General features: G+C 36.5%; 1 protein-coding gene across 1 annotated transcript in view; it reads left to right on the plus strand.

The window, feature by feature from the left end:
• Positions 1-25,616, plus strand: part of LOC137755878 (A disintegrin and metallopeptidase domain 3-like) — a 102,686-nt gene that overhangs the window by 60,619 nt on the left and 16,451 nt on the right. The window contains exons 12-16 of the mRNA XM_068531995.1: positions 4,044-4,230; positions 14,340-14,438; positions 17,186-17,381; positions 17,881-17,971; positions 19,730-19,922. Coding sequence (XP_068388096.1) covers positions 4,044-4,230; positions 14,340-14,438; positions 17,186-17,381; positions 17,881-17,971; positions 19,730-19,922 — 766 coding nt within the window. The remainder of the gene's footprint in view (positions 1-4,043; positions 4,231-14,339; positions 14,439-17,185; positions 17,382-17,880; positions 17,972-19,729; positions 19,923-25,616) is intronic.

The raw sequence follows: 25,616 nt of genomic DNA on the forward strand, positions 1-25,616 counted from the left end.
TTTTTTTGTTTTATTCAAGCAGCAGAGTAACGAAACCAAAGCTGAGATCCATTGACACAGCACAAGTTTTCCTCAGTGGGCAAGGAATGGAGAAGCGGGAACTAAGTTCACAGATCAACTTCTCACCCATGTGGTGAGAGTGATTTACTTTTAGAGAGTAAGGACAAAGGTAGGAAGAGAGAGGCTAATTATGGGGAGGCATATGCATTAGTCTACCAGGGCAGAGGCAGGGCTATTTTGAGGGAGTGGGGTGCCCCCTTTTATTAATCCTTTTTGTTCCTTAATGTCCATTTATGGGCACTGGTAGGTGTGTCATTTAATAAACTAATATAGTAAAATCAGTATATAATGAGACTCAGGGTCTGTTGGAGATCAGCTTCCTCGCCATCTTGGTCCCAGCTGGTTCCATCTGTTTGTTTGTTTGTTTGTAGCTTCCTTTCTTATCTTTGGACCCTTTACGTTAAAGATTTATGTTAACTCCTGCTAAATGTGTGTGCTGACAGGTTTTGAGCAGAGACCTGGAGCACTTTGGCAACAGTATTTGGTAAATAATGATTCTCATAATAATCTACAGCAGTTTCATAAGACTGAGAGGAAGAGAGATGTCAAGAATTATTTATAGGGGTTCTGGTTCCTATAACCTACAGGGGTTATAGGAGTTAGGAAGAACCTGAACTTCTGTCCTCCCTCAGACAAGCCAACTCTATGGCTACACATGAAACAATTTCCTCAGAAAAAACCAAAAAGCTTGCTTAAGACGCCTACACAGAGGGCAAACGAGAAGAAACCCACATCGAAGAGGGTAGGAAAGGCTAAGAACCAATCTCACCATAATTCCTACCCCCAGCAAGGTGACCCACAATCGGGAGGGAACTCGACCCTAGAGATTCTCTCTGAGGGGTGAAGGATTTGAATGCTTATTGGACACCCTAAGTAGTAAGACCTGCAACTGAGAGACGAACCTCCAAACATCTAGCTGTGAAAGACGATTGGACTTGCACATATGAGCCAAATAAGGCTATAGTGAACCGAGAAAGAGATCTTAAAACTCTTGAACTCACTTGCCACCTCTGTGGTCTATTGAGAGGCACCCAGTCTTTATGGCAATGAGGCTTATTTCCTCATATTAACGTGTTGGCTGGAAGGTCAGGCATCTAATTGAACACACATCTAGAAGCCTGCTAAGGTACTCTCTGGGGATGGCGGCTGGTGGATGCCATCTTTGTGCTCTCCCTCTACCTCGCTACAGCTTGCTGGATTCTCCTGGAAAGGAGCTTGTACCGTCCTCTGGCACCCCAGTTTTTGCAGTTGCCACCTCTAGATCACTGGGCTCTGGCAGCCAGCTGGGTTTAAGCTCACAAGTCCCACAAAACTGTAAACAATGGAACAAGATTTCGTAAACTGCTACGACCCCCAGGATGCAGCAAGAGGCCACAGTCCTAAGAACCCAATCTCTCTGTGAAAGAGGCCTATTAGCTTATCTTCATAGCTGTGGCCTGAGGGGCAGGCTTCTAATGAAACCCCTGTCTAAAGGCGTACTGTAATCTTTTTCAGAGGCCTTGGAGGATGGGAACTATCTTCAAGGCCTCCATCTGCCATGTTCCAGAGAACCAGTGTCTCCAGAAGGGGAGATACAGGCTTCTGCTGCTTTAGTTTCTTTGGCTGCTGCCCAGGAGACACCCCTTGATGGCCCGGTTCTGGTGCCCAGAGGGACTTGCGTTCCTGGGTCCCCTGGGGCTGTAACAGTAACGATTGGAGATGTAGTTCATGGCCAGCTATCACCCCAGGGCACTGCACGGTAGCAGACTGAAACACAGCCCAGATTTTCTGTGAAAGTGGCCCATTTACTTGTCCAGGAGCTTTTGCCTGAGGGGCATGCTTCCTGTTTGGCTCACATATTGGGGCCAACGGTGATTCTCTCAAGCAGAGGCCAGTGGGCATAACTGTTCACCCTCCCCCTTCCTTGCTCCAGCTCCTCGGCGTCTCTCAGAAAGGACCTTACAACCTTGTCTGGCACCCTGAATGTTGTTGCTGCTGCCAGGGAACACGTGTAGACCACCTGGCTCGGGTGGCCAGCAGGACTTATGCTTGTGGGTACCACAGGATGGTAACCCACGGAGAAGGTGTTTCAGCTGGTTGCCACCTGCATGGCACAGCAAACAGACCCTAGAACCAGAATTGCAGTCTTTCTGTGAAAGAAGTCTTTTAGCTTACCTCCATAATTGCTGCATGAGAGTCAGGTTTCTAGTTAAACACAAATCCAACAACTGACTGTGATCCTTTCGAGAGACCTCAGAGGGCGAGTGCTATCACTGCACTCTCTATCTGCTGTACCCTAGAGTACCAGTATCTTCCATAGAGGAGCTTCTACAGGTGCCTGGTGCACTATTTTTTGTGGCTGCTGCCTTGGAGACACCTGTTGATCATGTAGCCCAAGTGGCAGGGGAGCTTGTGTTCCTGGCTTTCATGGAGCTATAACAAACAGGCAGTTCTTGATAGCAAAAGACCCTGAATAGCCATAGCAATCTTGAGAAAGAAGAACAAAGTTGGAGACATCATATACCTGATTCCCGGGCTAAGACAGACAAAAGCAAACAAGCCTGGAACATTTGTGTCCGAGTATAAGGAGGTGTTCAAAGAATTATGGAGATTTGTCGCAGGGACACAAAGCAGTTTGAAAGGGGCTCCCCATAGGCAAATCTGGGACAATTTGAAAGTCATTTGTAATGTTCGTAATGGATTATAACCTACTGAGTGTAATAGGAAGCTATGATTCCATATTCATGTAAATACATGAATGAATTGAAAATGTGATTAGAAATGAGATTTTACATAAAACTTCTCTCCAAATAATTATTAAGTGATAAGGAAGGAAAGAAATGTTAGAGTGAAGACTGGCAGACACACCTTAATCAACTGATCAAAGTGACTTTTACCAAAAATATAACAAGTTGAAATCATGTGCTGGCTGTTAGGCTGCAGTGGAGCCGACAGAGTCAGCAACACTTCTGTGATGAGGTTGGCAAGAGGCATAACCTCAGTCTAACTATGGGGAAACATTTCATAAACCCAAACTGAGGGACATGTTACCAAATAATCAGCCTGTAATTATAAAACTTTTCAATGTCATGAAATTCAACGAAAAATGTAATCAACTAAGCTAAGGAGACATGAGAACTAAATGCAATGGTTGATTTTGAACTGGATCCTTTTGCTATAAAGTGCCAATACTGTGATGAAGGGGAAATTTGCATGTGATGTGAGGATTCGATTTTAGCACCGTATCATTATTTCCTGATATTGAAGGTGTGATTTCAGAGCATTCATTTCTATGTAAGAGTTATACATTAAAATATTTAGAGTAATCAGGATCTCCCGTTGGCAACTTACTCAACCGTTTCAGGAAACAAAATTTGGTTTTCGTACTTTTGTATCATTTCTCTAATCTCATAGAGATTGTTACAAATTTAAACAAAAGCCCATTAAACAGTGCACTTAGAAAGATAGAAATATCAAAATAAAAAGAATCTAGGGTTTATACATTCTATATACTCAGTGTTGAGATATTTTAATTAATTAATTTTGTTACCAAAGTACAAATAATTCTGACTTTTAATTAACACAGTCCACCATTGTTTATTCCTTCATTTTTCCATATTATTCCTAGTATGTTTCATTTTCTTAATAATAGTTAGTGCTTCTTATAATAGTTATTATAATTATGATGGTGTTGTCAATAATAATGAAAATAATAAATAGTAAGACATACTTAAACAGAGCTTTTTGTGTGCCAAGCACTGTTTTGTTTAATATATTCTAAATCATGTAACCTTAACATCCTCTACTTATTAGATGTCTGTTATATTGAATTATAATAGAAACGAACTTATTCTTGAATTACTAATTGTATTAAAAATAAAGCACTCTCCCGTTTTGGCTATTCTCTAAGTGAAGTAGTACAGAATTCATAGTACGTTATTGAAGGAGTATTACTTTGATACTGATTTTATTCCTTTTAACTGAGGAATATAATTTAATTTTAGACGTTCCCGTGGTGTAAAGTTTTTTAGCAGTTGCAGCATGGATGAATTCAAACATACAGCTTCACAGCCTGAATTTGAATGTCTTCAGAATCGAACAGTTTCAGAAGTGGTTCCACAAGGAAGAGTTTCAGTTTGTGGCAATGGAGTTTTGGAACCGCCAGAGCAATGTGATTGTGGTGGGCCAGAGGTTGGTGAGAAACATTAATAGCTTATCTAAAGATTTGTTTCTGTGTTCATCATGTAGTCTTATAAATATAGTTGTGATATAAGTGGGAGGACTTTTTTTTTTAATGTTGCACCATTTTATCAAATAGCTAAGATGGGGAGATATAAGGCATGTGATAACTGGCTTATCCTGAATTTGAAACATTTGAAGAATTTAAGTTTCGGGTAAGTGCAGTGTGGTTAAAGAAGTAGATTTTCCTTGTTGTGTAAACATTACCCACCTTTCTGTATCATAAGCATCAGTTCCAACAGTAGTATGATTATCACCTAAATCATCCCTACATTCCTCCAAAGTGACTGAATTGGATCACTGAGTTATTAAATGTATGCTGTTGTTCACCTCCTCATCTCCTAATTTCAGTTCTTGCATGTATAGAGCCTCATTTATTTTAGCTTGGTTTCACAGAATTGGATTAATCACAATCTTTGGTTTGTTGTTATATTTAGCTTTTTGCTATTTGTCTTTTTGTTTTTCATTTGTGCTTGGTAAGATAGCTAATCATTGCATTTTGTTGTTGCCTTCATATACTCATGTGTGGTGATGTATTTTAATGTTTCATATTTGCTTGCTGAGATGTAAACTCTAATTGTTAGGAGCTAACATCTGTATAATCTGATTGCATTATAATTTTTAAGTGAATGACTCAAATCTTCTGTATATTTTTACTAATTTTGTTTGCCTGAACTCTTCAGCACTTGAGAAATAATATTGATATCTCCAACTATATAGTTGGATTTGCCTAATTCTCATTATCATTTACTCAATTCATATTTTATATATTTTGTATCTCTTTTATATGGTGTAAATTTATTTACAATTGTTGTACCTTCCTAGAAATTTAATACTTTACCTTCAAATACTGAATCTCTTTATCTCTAATGTTGATTTCTGTTTTAATGTCTATTTGGTCTGGTATATATCTGTATATCTGTATACATATTTTATGTCTACATCTTTGCACACACTAGCTTCCTTAAATTGGTATTTCCCTGATATTTCTCTATTCTCATTTAGGTTTTCTTTACTATTAAGTTCAGTATTTACCTTAGGTTGTAATTTATTATTCAATCTGTCTTTGATTTATAAGATTATCTCAAATATTATTGTGACTAATATTTTTACATATTTTTAAATTAACTAAAGTCCATAGTTTATTCAGATTTCCTTTGTTTTTACCTAATGGCCTTTTTCTGTCCCAGGATCTTTTCCAGGATACCTCATTACATTTAATTGTCTTATGCTCCTCTAGATTGCATATTTTTATAGTTTTAGTTGTCTCAAAATTTTTATATTTTCTATATTCAATTTGCCACATTTGTTCTTAATTGAATTTTTGTTGAATCTGTTTATGTTGTTTTCCTTTCTTCCAGTATTTCTTTTAGTGATTTAGTCTATATGTACTGTTTATTTTCCTTTAGTGATTATCTTTGTATTTTTACCATAGATGTTTAAGGTTTGACCCTATCTGGGCCACCTTCTTCCCAGATCGCAGTGTTTACAACCCAATTAACCTTCTTGTAAAACACTCTTGTAAAATATTTCATTTCTTTACGTTAGAAAGTACTATGAAGAATTTATTCAGAAAATAGTTGCTTTATTTTACCTTCCATTCCTTTTTATCAGTGTTTTTGTATGTCAAAGTTTCCTTCAGAAATAATCTCCCATTTAACTATAATTTTCTTTAAAATATATTTTAGTACAGTTCTCTGTATAGTAAACTCTGCCCACTTTTGTTTAGCAGTAAATATTTATACCATTCCATTATTTCACTGTGATATATAATATATATGAAATATATACAGGAAATATGGATGAAGAGTGTAATACATAGATACTTAACAAGCACCTGAATACTTTGCACTAAGGTCAAAACAATCCTTACCTCTGCCAAAGAATTTCTTTGTCTGTCCACTCTCAATATGCCTCCTTTTTCCAATCGTCATTTAGAATTTAAAGGTATCATTTCAGTACTTTCTTGTCCTCATAGTTTTAGTTTTACCTCCTATTTTCCCACCTTTATACAATATAGTTTGATTAACTGTGTTCTACTATTATATAATTGGCAATCATATGATTTATGTCATTTTGTAACTTGGCCTTTCACCCAGTATTGTACTTAGAACATCCATCAACTTTTGAATGTAGCTATATTCCAATTGTTTTCATTGCTTTTAGTATGTTTATGAAAATTTCAGTTTATTTATGCATTATTTGTGAAATGAAAACTTAAGTTTATTTCAATTTATGATTGTTAAGACTCATTTATTTATGAATTTTCTTGCACATGTTTCCTGCTGCACATGTGCCTGCGTTTCACTAGGGTGTATGTGTACCAGCAAGTGAATGTGCTGTGTCATGAGGTATACATGTATATATAACTTTGAATTGAGGATATCTTACTTACTTTGGGTTTTCCTATGGTTGAATGGTCTTTTCATGTCTCTTACACATTTGTCTGTCATTTCATCCGCATTCACTTGTATGAATTATCAGGAATTTATCACCAATATGCTGGAAGGCTAGGATGTATGCTGATTCTTCAGTAAACTAAGTTTTTTCGGCATGAGACAAGTCTTACAGAGAGGACCCTCAGTGACTTAGTAGTTTAGGTAAAGGAGTAGGTGGGCTATTTCTGTTTCTTATGGGTGTACAGCTTCCTGTTTGTGGACTTTACCAGTGTCAGAGGCCAATCTGTTTACAGTGGAACTTTCCCAGGAAGAGTTCTTCACTGAACCATGGGATAAAGTTCATTAGTTCCAAATTCCAGGAGCCAGTGAATATCAGGAAATTGAGGGCCATTGGATGAAATCAGCTGTGTAAGTGATCAGAGATGCCTGCGGTTGCAGGGGGTCCTAATCAGATACAGTGCCCAGTGGCCGGGGTTTTTTTCCCTTTTATCCTGGACTGCTTTCAATGATTCTTGTGGCTGAGCTCCACCTACCCCCACTGAAATGTAACTGCTTGTTTTGTAAGTCAGTATAGATGCATTATTTGGATTGTAGAATCTGTCTTTAGGCATATATGCTTAAATAGCATGGGATGCAAATTTTCTCAGTTGCAGACTGTTATAAAAGTGTTATGATTTTGAGAGAATATCTATACATTCAATAATATTTCACATTGGTATAATAATATTTCAGATTTGGTATAATCCTGAGATGACGTATTATTGTGGGGAGGAGAGTAAAGCTGTGCTCTAAGTCTTGCCTAATGAAATTGAAATGAACTTCGTCAGCTTCCCAGAATGGAAGTTTTTACTGCTAGTGAAAAGTACTAGCAGTATCCAGTGCTATATGCTAAAGGCCAGTAGTGGCAAAAAATTATTTTAATTATTGTTGATTTGTTAATCACTCTGGGAACAATGGTTTCCACTTCTGTTTAAACTTCAGTACTATAATGTAAGGCTCTAATTACCTGTGACTTCCTCTAGCCAGACAGTACTTTTTTTTTCTCGTTTGCAACATTTTACAACCTTGAAATGCTTTAGGAGTATAGGCAGTTCTTAGTTTATCACCAACATACATCACATCTGAGAACTGAGAACAAATTTATCCAATGATAAAGACTAACAAAAGAGCAAAAATATTTAAAAGGCGTAAAACAAACTAATGGCCGTGTTAGTTCATTGTTTAATAAGCTCAGACATGCACATTTGCAGAACATTTAACTGGCTATAAAGTTACTTGTAGCTGCTTGTGCATGATGTGGATCATAGAACATCCATGGCCTGCCCCAGCTAATTGCACAGTACTGAGTATCCTTGGCTTTCAAGGTGGCACCATTGTCTGACTGGATGTGTAAACATCATCCATTTAGGAGTACTTGATTAGTATGATTCATGTCTGCTGTGCAGAGGAATTGCTGTGTCATATCTGGAAAGGTGTCTATTGCAGTCAATGTCAAACAATACCCTCGAGAGGATATTAGGGGCTAATGTGCTGTATTTGTGAGGACCGGCCATGTCCATTGCCCTGGGCTGTGTGCCCTGGATTTCCTTTTCTCACTTGACTGTAACTGGTAGAAAAGACACATTTGCCTGTCCTCCTTGGTCCCAAGTGCTGGAAACACTAGGTCTTGTTTTGGAACCCAGTCTTGGATTATAAGTGGATTGCAAGTGTCTCAGAACACATAGATGTGTTATAAATTGTTTTCAGTATCTCAACTTGCAAGCTGATTTTGATCTTTTGGGTCTAGTGAGATACTGAAGAAAGATTTTACTGTAATTTCCACTACCACACACCAAGTGCCTTCGGTCTGTAACTGTGCATCATATCTGGAACAGCCATTGCTATTGGAGCCACTGCCATGTTTAGCTTATATAAGCCACCTTTTACTGGCCAGGCAGGGCTATTAGAAGATGACAGATTTTCTTGAGTATCCCTGCATATGCTGTCTCCTTGATCAAGACAGTGATCTTCTAACCAGCTCCCTTTCCCCTTCCTATTCCTTTCTCCCCCTCCCCTTCCCACTGTATCTTGTGCCGCTTCACAATAACGATCTAGATAGGCCAGGATAGCTATGTGGCTTCCACTCGTATACTCATCCCTACTTCCACTGTCTTAATCGTAGCATTTCCACATAGAGAACATCCCTTAAAATCAAGAGAACTGTTACATTTATGTAGAATATCTATCCCCATCATCTATTCAGCATAGATCTATTATTTATGACTGTTTGGGTATGTGTTAGCCCTAAAGAGCCCAGCAGAAATGTATATGATTTGAGAGCATTTCCAAATCTGGTAAGAATATTCTTTCAACCTCACCCCTGGGGACTTCCTGGTACTATAACGGCCTGTGCTCAGGATAGATGGAAGGCTTGACAACTTGGTTACCATCACTTCTCCAACCCATCTTGACCAGTATATATGGCTTTCCTTTCATGTGGATGAAACCCTTTATTCTTGTTCTGTTTATTGTTGAAGGAGGTAAGATCTGTGTACAGAGTGGGTACCAAACGTTTCGGGTGAATGCCAATCAAATGGCATCATGTCAGACAGAATAGTCTGCCAATAGTAAATACATGCTGTCCAGGAATAATTCCTGCTCACAGCCCAAACCTTAAAGTACCATGGCTATTCTGTAGCCCAGTAGTGAGAGAGAACTTCTCCGAAGGGCAGACAAACAATTTCCTCATTAGATTCTCTCTGGCCTAATATCCATGTCTACATGAACATAGGACTCAGACTTGAACCACTGATTTTTCTGTCCCTTGGCCTGCAGGAAATTACATTTAGCTTTTGCCAAGGTGTCCATTCTGGGTAGTTTATTACCCAGTTCCTAAATATTTTTTCAGAGATTATTCCTGCAATACAAGAGTAGGTTCAGTTGTCTCTGATAGCCTGGTTGCACTGTTTGGATGAACTGATTACTCTGATTTAGGTCACTATTTCATCATCTGGGCACTCTCAAGTCTTCATTTAAAATCCAAGATGGAGTCACAGTGGACCTAAGGGAAGAGGTAGCTTGCCCCACTGGATTTCAAGGGTATGTATTGGAAAATGAGAATTCATCTTGGATAGGCCACTGTTTTATTATAGCTGTAAAGACTGTTAAAAGAAACAAAAGAAACAAAAAAACCAAAAACAAGACACCAGGCCCAAAATGGAGTCCCTTATGCTAAACCTCACATCAGCAAACTGAGAGATTTACCTTAACTACACTTTTGGCTCTTCCAGAAATGGAACCTTAAACCAGTCAGTCAGGAATCATCTGGCCAGCACTAGTTAGGTAATCTGCCTGATAGACCCCTGCCATCCCCTAAAGGGAAGTAACTTTGCAATAATCAGCCCACCTTTTTGCCAGTATAACTTCCTTGTTCCCACTCCCTTCTGCCTATAAAAGTCTTCCATATTTTACAGCTCTTCGGAGTTTCTTTTTTTTTTTTTTTTTTTTTTCTTTTCTGGCCACGCCATGTGGCATGCAGGATCTTAGTTCCCTGACCAGGGATCAAACCCGTGTCCCCTGCAGTGGAAGTGTGGAGTCTTAACCACTGGACCACCAGTGGTTAAATTGGATGCTGCCCAATTTGAGTCAATTTTTGCTCAAATAAACTCTTAAAAGTTTTAATATGCCTCAGATTATCTTTTAACAAGACCTACTGCAGTAAGCCCCAATAGGTCTTTACATTCTCTTTCTCCACATCCATGTCATTAGACAGTGTGTTCACTGACCAGTGGTGCTTAGAGCATGAGGTTGGCTCTGAAAGTGACTGAGTGACTTCGAAGCCTTCAAATCCAGCAAAACTTACATCGATCCATAATATGCTATTTGAATGAGACTTTTTGACTTCATCAGGTTTTTGCCTAAGCATATCTCTAATTTCTTTCTTTTCTTACTCATTGTAAGAACATATCTCAGTAAAATTTGGAGTGACTAAACCGGTCTTGATCACCAGGGATTTTTCTATCTATAGTTATGGCCACCAGCAGAAGGGAAGTAGTTTTTATTTTCTTGAAAGTGTAGGTGGGTGAACAGCAAACACAATAAACTTTGTTTCGTATTGCAAGACCACCACTTCCCACTGATGGAACCTTTCAGGAGTCTCAACAACAGTGGTCAAAAACCATTTGCCCTCACTGTCACTGAAGACTTTACTGACCAAGTCTGCTTCTGCATGCCATACCTGGCCAGATGATCCACAGGACCTCTCTGCCTTTATGTCCACAAAGGCATTGTGACCTTGTCTTTTCTTGTCTGCCCAGAGACTCATGATGTGTCTAGGTGGCCTTCATTATACTTATTTATATTTTCTTTCTGACTCGCTGAGTTTTTGAACTTGAGTGATGCTACACCTGATTAAATGTGGAAAATATGTGGAACGTTTACATTACCACAGTTTCCCCTTACCTCATCCAAGTCAACCCCACAAATAGCTAAACTTCTAATTTCTGTCACGACACATTCATTGTACTATTAAGTTTATAACAAAGTGTCAAAACGCTTTCCAAAATGGTTGTAACATTGTGCATTGCATCCATCTATGTATAACAGTGGTGGTTGTTCTGAACCCTCACCGCTTTTCTTGCTGCCAGTCGTTTTCATTTTAGTCATTTCAGTTTGTGCTGGTATCTCATTGCAGTTTTAGTTTGTATTTTCCTGATGACTAATTATATGGGACAGTATTTCATGTGATTATTGGGCATTCATATGTTTCCTTTTTAAAAAGTCTGTTCACATATTTTGCAAAGTTTAATGGGGTTGTTTGTCTTTCTATTATAAACTTACAGGAATTCTTAATATAAACTATATACAAGCCTTTGCCAGGTTTTCTCCCAGTATGTGGCTTAGCTTTGTGTTTTCTTAATGACATCTTTCAAAGAGTCAAAGTTTTTAATTTGATGAAGTCCAGTTTATAATTTTCTTCTCTGATGTATTATGCTACTTGTAGCCTATCTATCCTAAATTTGTGAAGCTTCCTTATAAATGTTCTTCTAGAAGTCTACAAATTTTAGTTTTTATGTGTATGTGTATGATCCATTTTGAGTAATTTGTGGCACTTTGTAAGTTAAGGATCAAGGTATATTTTTCTCCGTAAAGATATCCAATTGTTCTAGACCCATTTGTTGAAGAGACTGTCCTTCCCCCATTGAATTACCTTGGTACATTTACTGAAAAACAATTCATGATATACTTTGTGTTCCAATGACCTATGTATCTATCCAATACCAGGTCTCCTTATCCTAATGCACAAAATCAGGTAAAATGTATCTTCATGTTTGGTTACTTCTTTCTCAAGATAGATTTGGCTATTTTAGGTCTTTATATTTCTATATAAAATTTTAAATCAACTTTTCCATTTCTACCCACCCCCTAAAAAAAAAAAACTCTTGAAATTTTTTTAAAAATCTAAAGATGAATTTATGGAGAATTGAATAGTATGCATAATGTGATTTTCAAACGATGAACATGGTATATTGTTCCATTTATTTAGGTGTCTGTAATTACTTAAATTTAACCCTAAGTTGTTCATGCTTTTGAATATTACTGTAAATTGCATATTTTTTTTTAAAAATTCAATTTTCAGTGCACTTTGCAAGTATATCGAACCAAAATTAAATAATGAAATTTGTTGATTCCTCCTATAGTCAGCTTAGCATTACTTTGAATGACTGGTTTATATTTTGTAAAATACCTGCAAAATGCCTAAGTCAAAATTATCAAATAACCAATAAATATCTGAAAAAGAGTATGCTTATGGTGTTTATTCCAGAAATAGAGAAATGTTTCAGTATTTTTCAACATATATCATTAAAGTAGCAAAGAGATAAAAAATTACAAGATATAAAATATTGAAGAAACATTTGATAAAATGTTTGGACAACTAGGAGTAAAAGAATGTTCTTTGATTTCTCAAATTTCTCAATGATAAACCACAGTTACCTATTTTACAAAGTCCTCGCTTCCAGTCCCATGATGGAATTCCATTTTTCAACTACATGTCATAAAAGGGCAATTTCTAAGCCTGGTATTTAGTCTAGGTTTCCATTATACATTGAGTATTGTCCAAATATGCTCTGCACTGTAGTAGGCTTTCTCTTTGATTCTAGGTTTTAGAGATCTCCCTTTCACGTCATTGATTTTTGTTTTATTTTCCCCAATGTTAATGTTTACTGTGTGTTTAATCTTCCACCTTCACTAAGTTCTCTTGATAGTTTTCATTAAAATATTTATATTGTGAAGCATAACACATTCTTCGTAATAATGAAACATGAAAATGAAAAAAGAATATCATCTGATTCCTGTAAATATTACAGTGTTATATAGTAATAGAATTTGGGATATACTTTAATAGTATGCAGTTAATGTAATTGAAGACATTATATTTAATTTTATATAGGACATTATATAAGTATCCAGGTATAATAAAATATCAGGAATAAATTATTATTCTATAAACACAACTGATAATTTAATTTTGGGGGGAAAAGATACATTATTATAGTTACTTTTACAACATACTATTCAAAATATTTAATGTCAAATAAAAATACATATATACACACATATATGTATATATATAACACAAAACTTTCACACACACACTGTACCTTCACATATTTACTGGGGATAGGGTGGAGGAAGGTTTTATACATAAACTTTTAGAACAAATCCCAAAGAAAGTTGGCAGTTGGCAGATTTCACAATATCATAATAACAAAAAAATTAAAAAACAGAACCTGCCAAAATAGAAATAAATTGTCATGACAAATTGTAAAACACTGTAAAATATATTAGTGGCTAGGGGTTAACATCATTAATATAAAACTGCTTACAAATAAAGGAAATAAACAGAAGAATACTTCAACAAAAAGTATGCATAAAAGTATAAAACAGATTGTGCAGATATGTAAAATGTTCAGCACATTAATAATAAAATTAATAAAACTGAAACAGAAACACTTAGTAATTTGTGCCTATCCACTTTACTTATTTTAAAATATTATCGGTCTTGTTTAACATCACTCTTACACTGAATAGATAACTATATAGAAAGAAGGAAATAGTGTATATTATGAAGAGCCTTTAATATTTTTAAATTCTTTGACCTAATAACTTCTAGAATCAATCTTTCATATACAATCTTAGAGCTAAAAAAATGACAAAAAATTTCTTTGAAATGCATTTACAACAATAATATGCTGTTGTAATTTAGAAACCTCTATTTTGTCACATCCAAAAATTATTATATATTCACAGAATGATATCTTGAAGAGACTACATAAGATGGATAACTACTTATGATGTAGTAAGTGAAAAAAAACTCAAAATTTACAATTCCTATATTTATGAACACAGAGATTGAAATAAATTGCATTACATTTTTAACAGTTCAAGTTCTTGAGCATGGAATCATGAATAATTTCATTGCCATCTTTTTTTCTATAGCAAAATATATTAAGTTTAGATATACATATTAAGTGGTGTTAAAAATAGATACAGAAGTAAAAATTATACTGTGATTGTAATTAACTTAGAGACTTTAGTCTATTAGTATATTATGACAATAAATAAAATGATTTATTTGATTGAAAATTCCTTTTATTTAAATTGATTGCATTTGCTTTTTAGCACTGCTCTCATAAAAAATGCTGTGATGCCCTAACATGTTTTCTGATTGGAGATGCAGAGTGTGGTACAGGACCATGCTGTGACAGAAAAACTTGTCAGGTAAGTTTTCAAAATATTGCCTTATTTTCTTTCATGAAATTTTTGCGTTCTTGTGGGTGCGTTTTGTAGCTTTTTTTTTTTCGCTTTTATTTTTACTCATGTTTCAAATTATATTACTTTATGTACTTGATTCATACACAGTGGATTTCAGAACTGAGAGAAGGTCCTTAGATCTTTTTCAACCTCTTTCGTAGTGCTGCCTCTTACTGTATTGTTTCAGTCTCTACTCAAGACCCATCCTGTTACTGCATTTAATAACAATTCCAGACAGTTTGGGTGCTATGAGTTCCTCTTGGTCGTGCCTGAATGTAGCTCTTCATGATTGAACGATTTATGACAAAATTATGAATAAGCCACCCAACACACACTTGACATGCAATATTTGAATACAGACAATAATAATAAAAACCCCTCACTTTGAAAGTAGCAGAAAAGGAATCCATATAGAATAGTCAGCAATATGTAGCATATCTAATAGTGAAGATTAGCTTTGGCAAGACCCTGGAAGTGACTGACTGAATCTTTGACTTCCCTTTGGAAGTTTTCCATTCAATTTTCCTTCATAGCCACATCTGATAGGAGACTGGGTAAAATCTTTTCTAGGGATTGCTTCATTTTAGCGACTCACCTTTTTTGTGTCACTTTCAGGGGTCTATGACAAACATAAAGACTGATTAATTAGAAGTTTTGCTGCCAAGTTTGTTTTTTCTTTGTCCATGAAATCTCTCCTAACATCATTTTACTTTGTTCTATGCATGTTCTTTTTCACTCAGTGGGCTAGTTTTTAAAGTCAGTGGTCATTTGTTTCAAGACACATGAAAGTAGAGGCCAGCCTAGGGTTTCCACTTCTCAGCAATAAACCTTGCTGCCCTTTCCTTCACAAGAGCTCTCATCTTAGTCTTTGTCTCCAAATCAGTGGGACTGAGCAGTCAGACTTTTCTAAACAGTCCATTGCCCTCTACCTACATCTCAAAGGATAATTCTTTACAACAGAGGTAATTGCTACATTTGGTCGAACGAAAATTCATAGTATAAGTTACTAGGGAGGGCTTCAGGGTAACAGCTAAATGCACTGTGTTAGTTCACATTAATTTTATTATGTATTATAGCACGGAATGTGGCTTTTGCTGTCATTTAAAGGCTCACAGGTGCCTTACACTCTGCTCTCTTACGGGTGGCCATAAGCTTAAAAGGCTCTCTATTTTCTTCTCTGTCCACTCTCAGCTAGGCTAGTTTCCACTGACTTTTGTCTACAATTTAGTGATCTGATCCAGTTTTTTTCCTATAAATTTTCATTTTAGATGGACACAAGTCCAAGTGCAAAGACATGGAAGACCAATAGTTTAACCAGCTGTTTTTCTGACACATAACAGTGATTAATATGTTTTTAGCCAGTACTCAGACATTCCTATATGAAATTTAAGAAACTGTGATTGGTACTGCATAACACCAGTTATCATGGGTCAGTTGTATCTTGATGAACAGCCAAGCAAAGAATAACAAACAAACACTTATGAAGCTTAAGTAAGGCATGAGTCTAGCTTTGTGCCCAGGTGAATCTTTGTTTGGAACAGGAGCAACAGGATTCTTATTCTACGTCTGTTGGATATCCTTGCCTTTTTGTTGGCAGTTCTCAAACAAGCTTTTCCTGTAGGCAGCACAGATAGCTCATTGCAGTTCCTGGCTTTTCTAGTCCATAGTGTGTGATATTTCAGAAGAGCAGAGGAATCCTGTTTCCCAACATCCATCTCCACCCCTGGTAGTGGCAGAAACCCTGACCCACCGCTACATTCTAAGTTAAATTCCCACCACTGTGTCTAGGGAGAAGTGTTCCGATTATCATCCTGAGTCAGCAGCAGTTTCATGTGATTTATAAACTCCTCATGGTGAAAGTGGAGTTAGTCCTGAAAGGAAAATTACTTGAAATGCTAAAAGGATAAAGATGTCAAAATTAAGAAACATTTTAGAAACATGGTAAAGACTGGCATATGAGTTAGTTAGAACATCTCAGGAGTGCAACTAATTAGTCCCCAAGAATCAAAAGCTGGAAAACAAACACACGTAGTTTTATATCAAATATTTTCTATTTATCTTGGAGTAAATATTCAGGATAACCAGAGCATTTTGACTATGAGAACTTTCACCAGAGCCATTGTTTTAAATTGAAGTGCAAATCACACAATACAAAATTAACCGTTTTCAAGTGAACAAACAATTCAGTAGCATTTAGTGCGTCCACAATGTTGTGCAACCACCTCGACCTGGTTCCATAGCAGGTTCCTCATCCGAACAGGAGACCCTGACCCATTACACACGTACCTTCCTTTCTCCCTTCCCCTCAGTCCCTGGCAACCAGCAATCTGCATTCTGCCTCTATGGATTTACCTACTCTGGACATTTCATATAGGTAGAACCATACAATGTGTGACCTTTGTGTCTGGTTTTCTTCGCTAAATACAGTGTTTTCAAGTTTCAATCACCTTGTAGCATAAACCAGTACTCTATTCCTTTATGTGGCTGAACATATTCCATTGTCCATACGACAATTTGTTTATCCATTGATAGACATTTGGCTTCTTTACGATCTATTCCACCAGAACTTTTAAGTAAATTCATAATTTAACTTTAAATACTTACAAATGTATTAATAATTGAATTGATAGTTACAAATACAATCCTCCTATTTAAATTTTTATATTTTGTTTTACTACTTTAAAAACAAATATTTGGTTTTCTTTGTCTCACAGATAGCTGAAAGAGGACATGTATGTAGGAAAAGCACGGATATGTGTGATTTTCCAGAATTTTGCAATGGGATAGCTGAGTTTTGTGTACCTGATATGAAATCTGCTGATTTAGAACTGTGCAATAATAAGACTGCCTTTTGCTATCAAGGAATATGCCAAGATACAGATAAACAGTGTGCGGAGTTGTTTGGAAAATGTAATGGTTGTATTTATTTTCTGAGGTTTATTTTTAAACTATATTTGTTTCTTAAGTCAGTAATGCACCCTATAGCCATAATAATAATTATTGCTTAAATCTAAATTTGGAGATAAAATTGCAAAACAAAGCATCTTTGACCTATGTCAGGAGGTAAAATAGATCTAGTAAGTACGAGACAAAAAGAATAGGATATTTGTCAAGTTTCAGGTGACTGATGGAAATGGAGTAGACTATTAGAATTACAGATAAGTGAGCAAATGATTGTTTTACTTCTTAATCATTTCTGGACGATAATAACAATTTCTATTCTCGAGTAGCTAGTTTTTAGTTAAGTGTTTCTCCTTCATATATAGCCAGTAGATGGCACCAAATATTTATAGTAGATGACACTGCCTGGGCTTTGTTGTCTAAATGTCTTTGTATGAATCTACCACGCTTTTAATTTTTAATGTTTTTTTTTTAAGATGAGTAATTGAAACTTTATTTATATTTTCAGTTTCGAAGGGGGCTTCTGCTCTATGTTCACAAGAAGTGAATATGCATACAGATGACTTTGGAAACTGTTATGGTCGTTTTTGTAATTATCGGTGTGTATTTAGAAAAATATACATTTTCCAAATGCACTGTATGTGTACGTGTGTGTACTGCAAAGAATCACTTAATACAAATGAGAGATGAATATAGTATATAAAGATAAATTTATATGGTGCACCTCATAAGATGGTGTGTGTTCTTTTTTTTTAATTTTTTTTAACATCTTTATTGGAATATAATTGCTTTACAATGGTGTGTTAGTTTCTGCTTTAAAACAAAGTAAATCAGCTATACATATACATATATCCCCATATCTCCTCCCTCTTGCGTCTCCCTCCCATCCTCCCTATCCCTCCCCTTTAGGTGGTCACAAAACACGAAGCTGATCTCCCTGTGCTACGTGGCTGCTTCCCACTAGCTACCTATTTTACATTTGGTAGTGTATGTATGTCAGTGTCACTCTCTCACTTCGTCCCAGCTTACCCTTCCCCCTCCCCATGTCCTCAAGTCCATTCTCTACGACTGTGTCTTTATTCCTGTCCTGACCCTAGGTTCCTCAGAACTTTTTTTTTTTTTCAGATTCCATATGTATGTGTTACCATACGGTATTTGTTTTTCCTTTCTGACTTACTTCACTCTGTATGACAGACTCTAGGTCCATCCACCTCACTGCAAATAACTCAATTTCGTTTCTTTTTATGGCTGAGTAATATTCCATTGTATAAATCTGCCACGTCTTCTTTATCCATTCATCTGTCGATGGACACTTAGGTTGCTTCCACGTCCTGGCTATTGTAAATAGTGCTGCAATGAACATTGTGGTACATGACTCTTTTTGAATTACGGTTTTTTCAGGGTATATGCCCAGGAGTGGGATTGCTGGGTCGTATGGTAGTTCTATTTTTAGTTCTTTAAGGAACCTCCATACTGTTCTCCATAGTGGCTGTATCAATTTACATTCCCACCAACAGTGCAAGAGGGTTCCCTTTTCTCCACACCCTCTCCAGCATTTATTGTTTGTAGATTTTTTTGCAGATGGCCATTTTGACTGGTGTAAGGTGATATTGTCACCTTATTTTTGATAAAGGAGGCAAGAATATACAATGGAGAAAAGACAGCCTCTTCAATAAGTGGTACTGGGAAAACTGGACAGCTACATGTAAAAGAATGAAATTAGAACACTCCCCAACACCACACACAAAAATAAACTCAAAATGGATTAAAGACCTAAATGTAAGGCCAGGCACTATAAAACTCTTAGAGGAAAATATAGGCAGAACACTCTATGACATAAATCACAGCAAGATCCTTTTTGACCCACCTCCTAGAGAAATGGAAATAAAAACAAAAATAAACAAATGGGACTTAATGAAAGTTAAAAGCTTTTCCACAGCAAAGGAAAACATAAGATGAAAAGAGAACCCTCCGAATGGGAGAAAATATTTGCAAATGAAGCAACTGACAAAGGATTAATCTCCAAAATTTACAAGCAGCTCATGCAGCTCAATATCAAAAAAACAAATAACCCAATCCAAAAATGAGCAGAAGACCTAAATAGACATTTTTCCAAAGAAGATATACAGATTGCCAACAAACACAGGAAAGGATGCTCAACATCACTACTCATTAGAGAAATGCAGATCAAAACTACAATATCACCTCACACCAGTAAGATGGTGTATGTTCTGAATAGCTTTGGTGTTATGCCCTGAATAACATTGTGAATTATCCTCATGTTCTGAACTGTTATTTAAACAATATATTGTGTTGCTAAGTGACATATGGGTAATTTTTACTGTGTTATATTACAGGGATGTCTATTGTGGAAAGTTAGTTTGTCTCTGGACACGTACAGAAGTAGTGCCATTTAAAAATTTTGATACTCAGTATACTTTCCTTGGAGGCATTGTGTGTCTAAGTGCACATCTAAGAAATTCGACACCAATAACCTTCCGAGACGATTATACCTATGTAAAGAATGGCACTATGTGTGGTCCAAATCAGGTAAACACAAATTCTTCTTGATTCTATACATGGTATGTGAGCATCTTAGTGTCTGTGTATGTGTGTTTGTGTATGAGAGAGAGAGAGCGCACTTAAGATTTTTAATTTGTAATTGTTACCAATTTTGGTTGCTGCGTCATGATCTTAAGCCTTAAAGGTCAAAATTTCTATTGATCAAAGGAACACTCGCTTTACTTTTTGTCATTTTTCATTATGAATTTTACCATAGATATTTAAAGTTGTTTTCTCACACTTGAGTATCTTACTTAACCTCTTTGTTAGGCCAACATCTGTTCTGCAATAATTTGTGTAAAACAAGGAAGAGAAAAGAATCAAATAATACACCCCAAAAGCAGGTCAGAAAAACCTGAATAATAGGAACAACAAAGATAATTAATTTGATTGTAATAAAAGTAAAATATTTATTTGCTCATTAGCCTACTTCCCTAATTCTTTTTCCAAAAGCACAATATACTTGTTAACAATTTGCCCTTTCTCAAGACACAAGAATAAAACAGAGTTTAGCTTTATTTGTTTTTCTTTTTGTTAAACATTTGAAGAAACATAATAGATGATTTAAACTAGTACCATTGAAAATGTAGTTGACTAATGTAAAACAGTACACAATTATCTCACATTTAAATTTAAATAATTTAAATGGAGGTATAATATTTTAAGAAAAGAAAAAATAAGAGAAAAATGGAAGTGAATAGTAAACTTATCTCAGAATGGGAAAAGATATTCTCACATAAAAATAATGAAGTAATCACAAAGTAACATACTGGTGTTGACTACATTTTAAAGTAATATGCCATCCCTTTGAAGATCATTTAAAATAAAGTGCCAGAAAAACAGAAATATAGATCAATGGAACAGGATAGAAAGCCCAGAGATAAACCCACTCACATATGGTCACCTTATTTTTGATAAAGGAGGCAAGAATATACAATGGAGAAAAGACAGCCTGTTCAATGAGTGGTGCTGGAAAACTGGACAGCTACATGTAAAAGAATGAAATTAGAACACTCCCTAACACCACACACAAAATATAAACTCAAAATGGATTAAAGACCTAAATGTAAGGCCAGGCACTATAGAACTCTTAGAGGAAAACATAGGCAGAACACTGTATGACATAAATCACAGCAAGATCCTTTTTGACCCACCTCCTAGAGAAATGGAAATAAAAACAAAAATAAACAAATGGGACTTAATGAAAGTTAAAAGCTTTTGCACAGCAAAGGAAAACATAAGACGAAAAGAGAACCCTCCGAATGGGAGAAAATATTTGCAAATGAAGCAACTGAGAAAGGATTAATCTCCAAAATTTACAAGCAGCACATGCAGCTCAATATCAAAAAAACAAATAACCCAATCCAAAAATGGACAGAAGACCTAAATAGACATTTCTCCAAAGAAGATATACAGATTGCCAACAAACACATGAAAGGATGCTCAACATCACTAATCATTAGAGAAATGCAAGTCAAAACTACAATGAGGTATCACCTCACACCGGTCAGAATGGCCATCATCAAAAAATCTACAAACAATAAATGCTGGAGGAGGTGTGGAGAAAAGGGAACTCTCTTGCACTGTTGGTGGGAATGTAAATTGATACAGCCACTATGGAGAACAGTATGGAGGTTCCTTAAAAAACTACAAATAGAACTACCATACCACCCAGCAATCCCACTACTGGGCATATACCTTGAGAAAACCATAATTCCAAAAGAGTCATGTAACACAATGTTCATTGCAGCTCTATTTACTATAGCCAGGACATGGAAGCAACCTAAGTGTCCATCGACAGATGAATGGATAAAGAAGATGTGGCACATTTATACAATGGAATATTACTCAGCCATAAAAAGAAACGAAATTGAGTTATTTGTAGTGAGGTGGATGGACCTTGAGTTTGTCATGCAGAGTGAAGTAAGTCAGAAAGGGAAAAACAAATACCGTATGCTAACACATATATATGGAATCTACAAAAAAAAAAAAAAAAAAAATGGTTCTGAAGACCCTAGGGGCAGGACAGGAATAAAGACGCAGATGTAGATGTAGAGAATGGACTTGAGGACACGGGGAGGGTAAGCTGGGATGAAGTGAGCGAGTGGCATGGACATATATACACTACCAAACGTAAAACAGCTAGCTAGTGGGAAGCAGCTGCATAACACAGGGAGATCATCTAGGTGCTTTGTGACCACCTAGAGGCGTGGGATAGGGAGCTCGGGAGGGAGATGCAATAGGGAGGAGATATGGGGATATATGTATACGTATAGCTGATTGACCTTGTTTTAAAGCAGAAACTAACACACCATTGTAAAGAAATTATACTCCAATAAAGAAGTTAAAAAAAAATACACTTGGAAAATATCACTGTAAAACAAAAACAAAAACAAAGTGCCAAAATGTTTACTAAAGTATGGCAAAGTAAATAAATAAATTCATTAACTAATTTAATCATTCATTAATTAGAAAGAAAGCACTCTAATGGCTTCTATACGGGGCATAACGCCAAAAAAATAATTTTGTCTTTGCCCCTGGTTTCTGGCACAAAGATCCTAAACCCCTTGGAATTTCCTGACTGATAAGAATTTTTTTGTTGTTATTCATAATGAGCCCCTTCTGATCAAACCGAATTTATGCTAATGGAGTAACAGGGTGGGGCATCTCGATGGCTTCAGGATGGTGCTGGTTACCAGAAAGACCAACTGATTAAAGGAATGGAACTTTTAGTTCTACTCACAAATTCCACTAAGGAGAGTAGCATGGCTGGAGATTGAACTCTGTAGAAACTTGGAACACTGAGATCAGGGAGCTTCTAAGTTGGTGAAATAAAAATGAATATCCAACAATTGTGTTCGTCTAATCAGTTAGGAATTGAAAATAATAATTAATGGTGAGAAGCACAACTTATTATCATCCTAAACCAAGTATAAATTAGCACATACTTTCTGGAAAGTGATTTAGAAATGTGTAAGAAGTCAAATATATTATCACATCTTTTTGTCTATTTTTTGAAATGTATTACTATTTGTTACTATATTTTTCTACATTATTGAAATATAACATTATACTAGCCTCACATGTACATCATAATGATTCATACTTGTATATATTTCAAAATGGTCACCACAAGTCTAATTAATATCTGTCACCATATGTAGCTATAATTTTTTTCTTATGATGAGAAATTTAAGATTCACTCTCTTACCAAGTTTCAAATACAGAGTACAGTATTAGTAACTGTAATCACCATACTGCACCATACATCGCCATGACTTATTTATTTTTATAACTTGAAGTTTGTGCCTAACCCCCCAAATCCCACCCCTGGCAACCACCAATCTGTACTCTGTATCTGTGAGCTTGTGTTGTTTTGTTTTTATGCTTCTTAAGATTCCACATATAAGTCAGATTATACAGTATTTATATTTCTCTGTCTGACTTATTTCATTTAGCATAATGCCCTCAAGGTCCATCCATGTTGTCACAGCTAGCAAGGTTTCATTTTTTTATGGCAGAAAAATATTCCGTTGTGTACCTATACTATATTTTTGTATATATACTATATTTTCTTTATTCATCCACTGGTGGACACTTTAGTTGCTTCTACATCTTGGCTATTATAAGTAATGCTTAAATGAACATTAAGATGCAGATATATTTTTGAGTTAGTGTTTTCATTTTCTTCAGATAAATGCCTACAAGTGGAATTGCTGGGTCATGGTAGTTGACCAATGGTAGTTCCATTTTTAACTTTTTGACAAACCTCTGTACTGTTTTTCATAGTGGCTACACCAATTTACATTCCCACAAACGGGAACAAGTGTTCCCTTTACTCCAGTTCTAAGCCAACACTTATTATTCCTTGTCCTTATGATAATAGCCATTCTAATATCCTAGAAGAATAAGAAAAGGAACTTAAGGATGGAAAAGTATTTGAGGAAATAATGCCTGGAAGGTTTTCAAAAGGCATAAACCCACAGATGCAAGAAGCTGAAAGTACATGATATAGAATGAACCCAGTGAAATCCAGTAAGATACAGCATAATAAAATTTCTGAAAACTAACGACAGAGAAAACTAATCTTAGAATTAGAGTGAGGCAGCATCTTATATACTGGATAAACACAATTACAGTAACATTTGGAATAAAACCATATGGGCACTAGACATACAAATACTAATAGAAAATTGCTACGCTAGATAACTAGCCTTCTATCATCCCACATAACATTTAAATTCAGCAAATGTCCTGTGGAAAAATGAGCCATTTATTTAAAAGACCTCTGCTTTCTCACACCAGCCCTGTTTGACCACTAAAAGCATTACAGTTTATCCATTTCTCCTGCAAGATTCTCTGCCTGGGAAAGTCCATTCATTAGCCCATGCCCAACTGGGCAATGTCCCCATGGAGGGTAAAGAAGAAAGAAAGGGGGGATGGGAAAGGAAGGGAAGGAAAGGAAAAACAAAGACTTGGACTTTTCCTGCTTGGTCTGGAGGAGCTTTAAGCTGACAATGACTTTTTGATCCCACAGCCTTTTTAATAAAAATTCTAATCGGCAGCTCTCTCTAGGCAACTGAAGTTTGTCACATTGTTACCAGGGAGTAGGTTCTTGTCTCGTCACAGGAAGAATTCAGAGACAAGATAGGGAAGTCAAGAAGGCAAAGCAAGGATTTATGTAAGCAATAGTATGCTCTCTAGGGGAGAGCGGGCAGGCTCAGGTGAGTAGCTGCCCTGAGTTTTTTGGCAAGCCAGTTATGTGGAGCGTAGAAATGAAGGGGTGGAATATTCAACGGAGAGGGAAGGGTTTAGGGTCAAAATTCCCTGATTTTTATCCCAGCTCCACCTTCCCGAGGGTAGGAGGGATTTTTGTCCTTATTTAGCCTTGATTGGAAGTGTCATGGAGTCAGTGCATGATGGAAGCTTATTATCTGCAAGGTAATTTTATTGTAACGAGGGCCTAATGACAACAGGTTGCATTGAGATGCCAGAGATTCCTGCCTTTTCCCACCTTTCTTTGTCTGCTTCCAGGACATTTATCACCCCAAAATGTGTGGCTTCCTGTCTGTCTGGAGGTTTCTGCTTTTCTTTTGTCTGCCTGTGGGCTCCCGCTGTTTACAAGATGTATGGTTTCCTGCCATTTGGCCTGTGTCCCCCCCGCCCCGCTCTAATAATATGACAGTCTCTATTTTGGAAGCTGGCTTTTAGGCCGTGGTACTTCCAGTAGTTTAATTGGATAGTACCAATTCTGGAGGACAGACCACTGGACAAGCCCGTATTCTGTAGTCACCATTAACTCAATTGCTTTATGAAACAAAATACTCTTCTAAATTGTCTCCCTTGGGATAAAGTGTTGTGTTGACTGTGTTCTGTAACTGAGAGAAGGGGGCAGGTGAGTAATGGATACTGAGAGCTAACTAGTTCTGTGGTTTTGTGCGCAGACTTCCATTGATAGTTCCACATTTTAGCCACCCTTTCCCATCTTGCCCTTTCAGCTCTTCTTCCTGCTTTTCCTTAGGACTCTGAGGCTGCAGCTCCTCTAAAGCAGTGTGAGGCTGATCACCTAGGCTCTCCCCTTTGCCACTGTGTTCCCTGTGGTTGCTTTCTCACTTCATCTCATCCAACAGTGACCTTCATTTTATTTCAAAATCCCAGGAAGTCCTTTACTCTCTCCTCTTC

This window comes from Eschrichtius robustus, chromosome 21 (assembly GCF_028021215.1).
Source record: "Eschrichtius robustus isolate mEscRob2 chromosome 21, mEscRob2.pri, whole genome shotgun sequence".
Classification (NCBI taxonomy): domain Eukaryota; kingdom Metazoa; phylum Chordata; class Mammalia; order Artiodactyla; family Eschrichtiidae; genus Eschrichtius; species Eschrichtius robustus.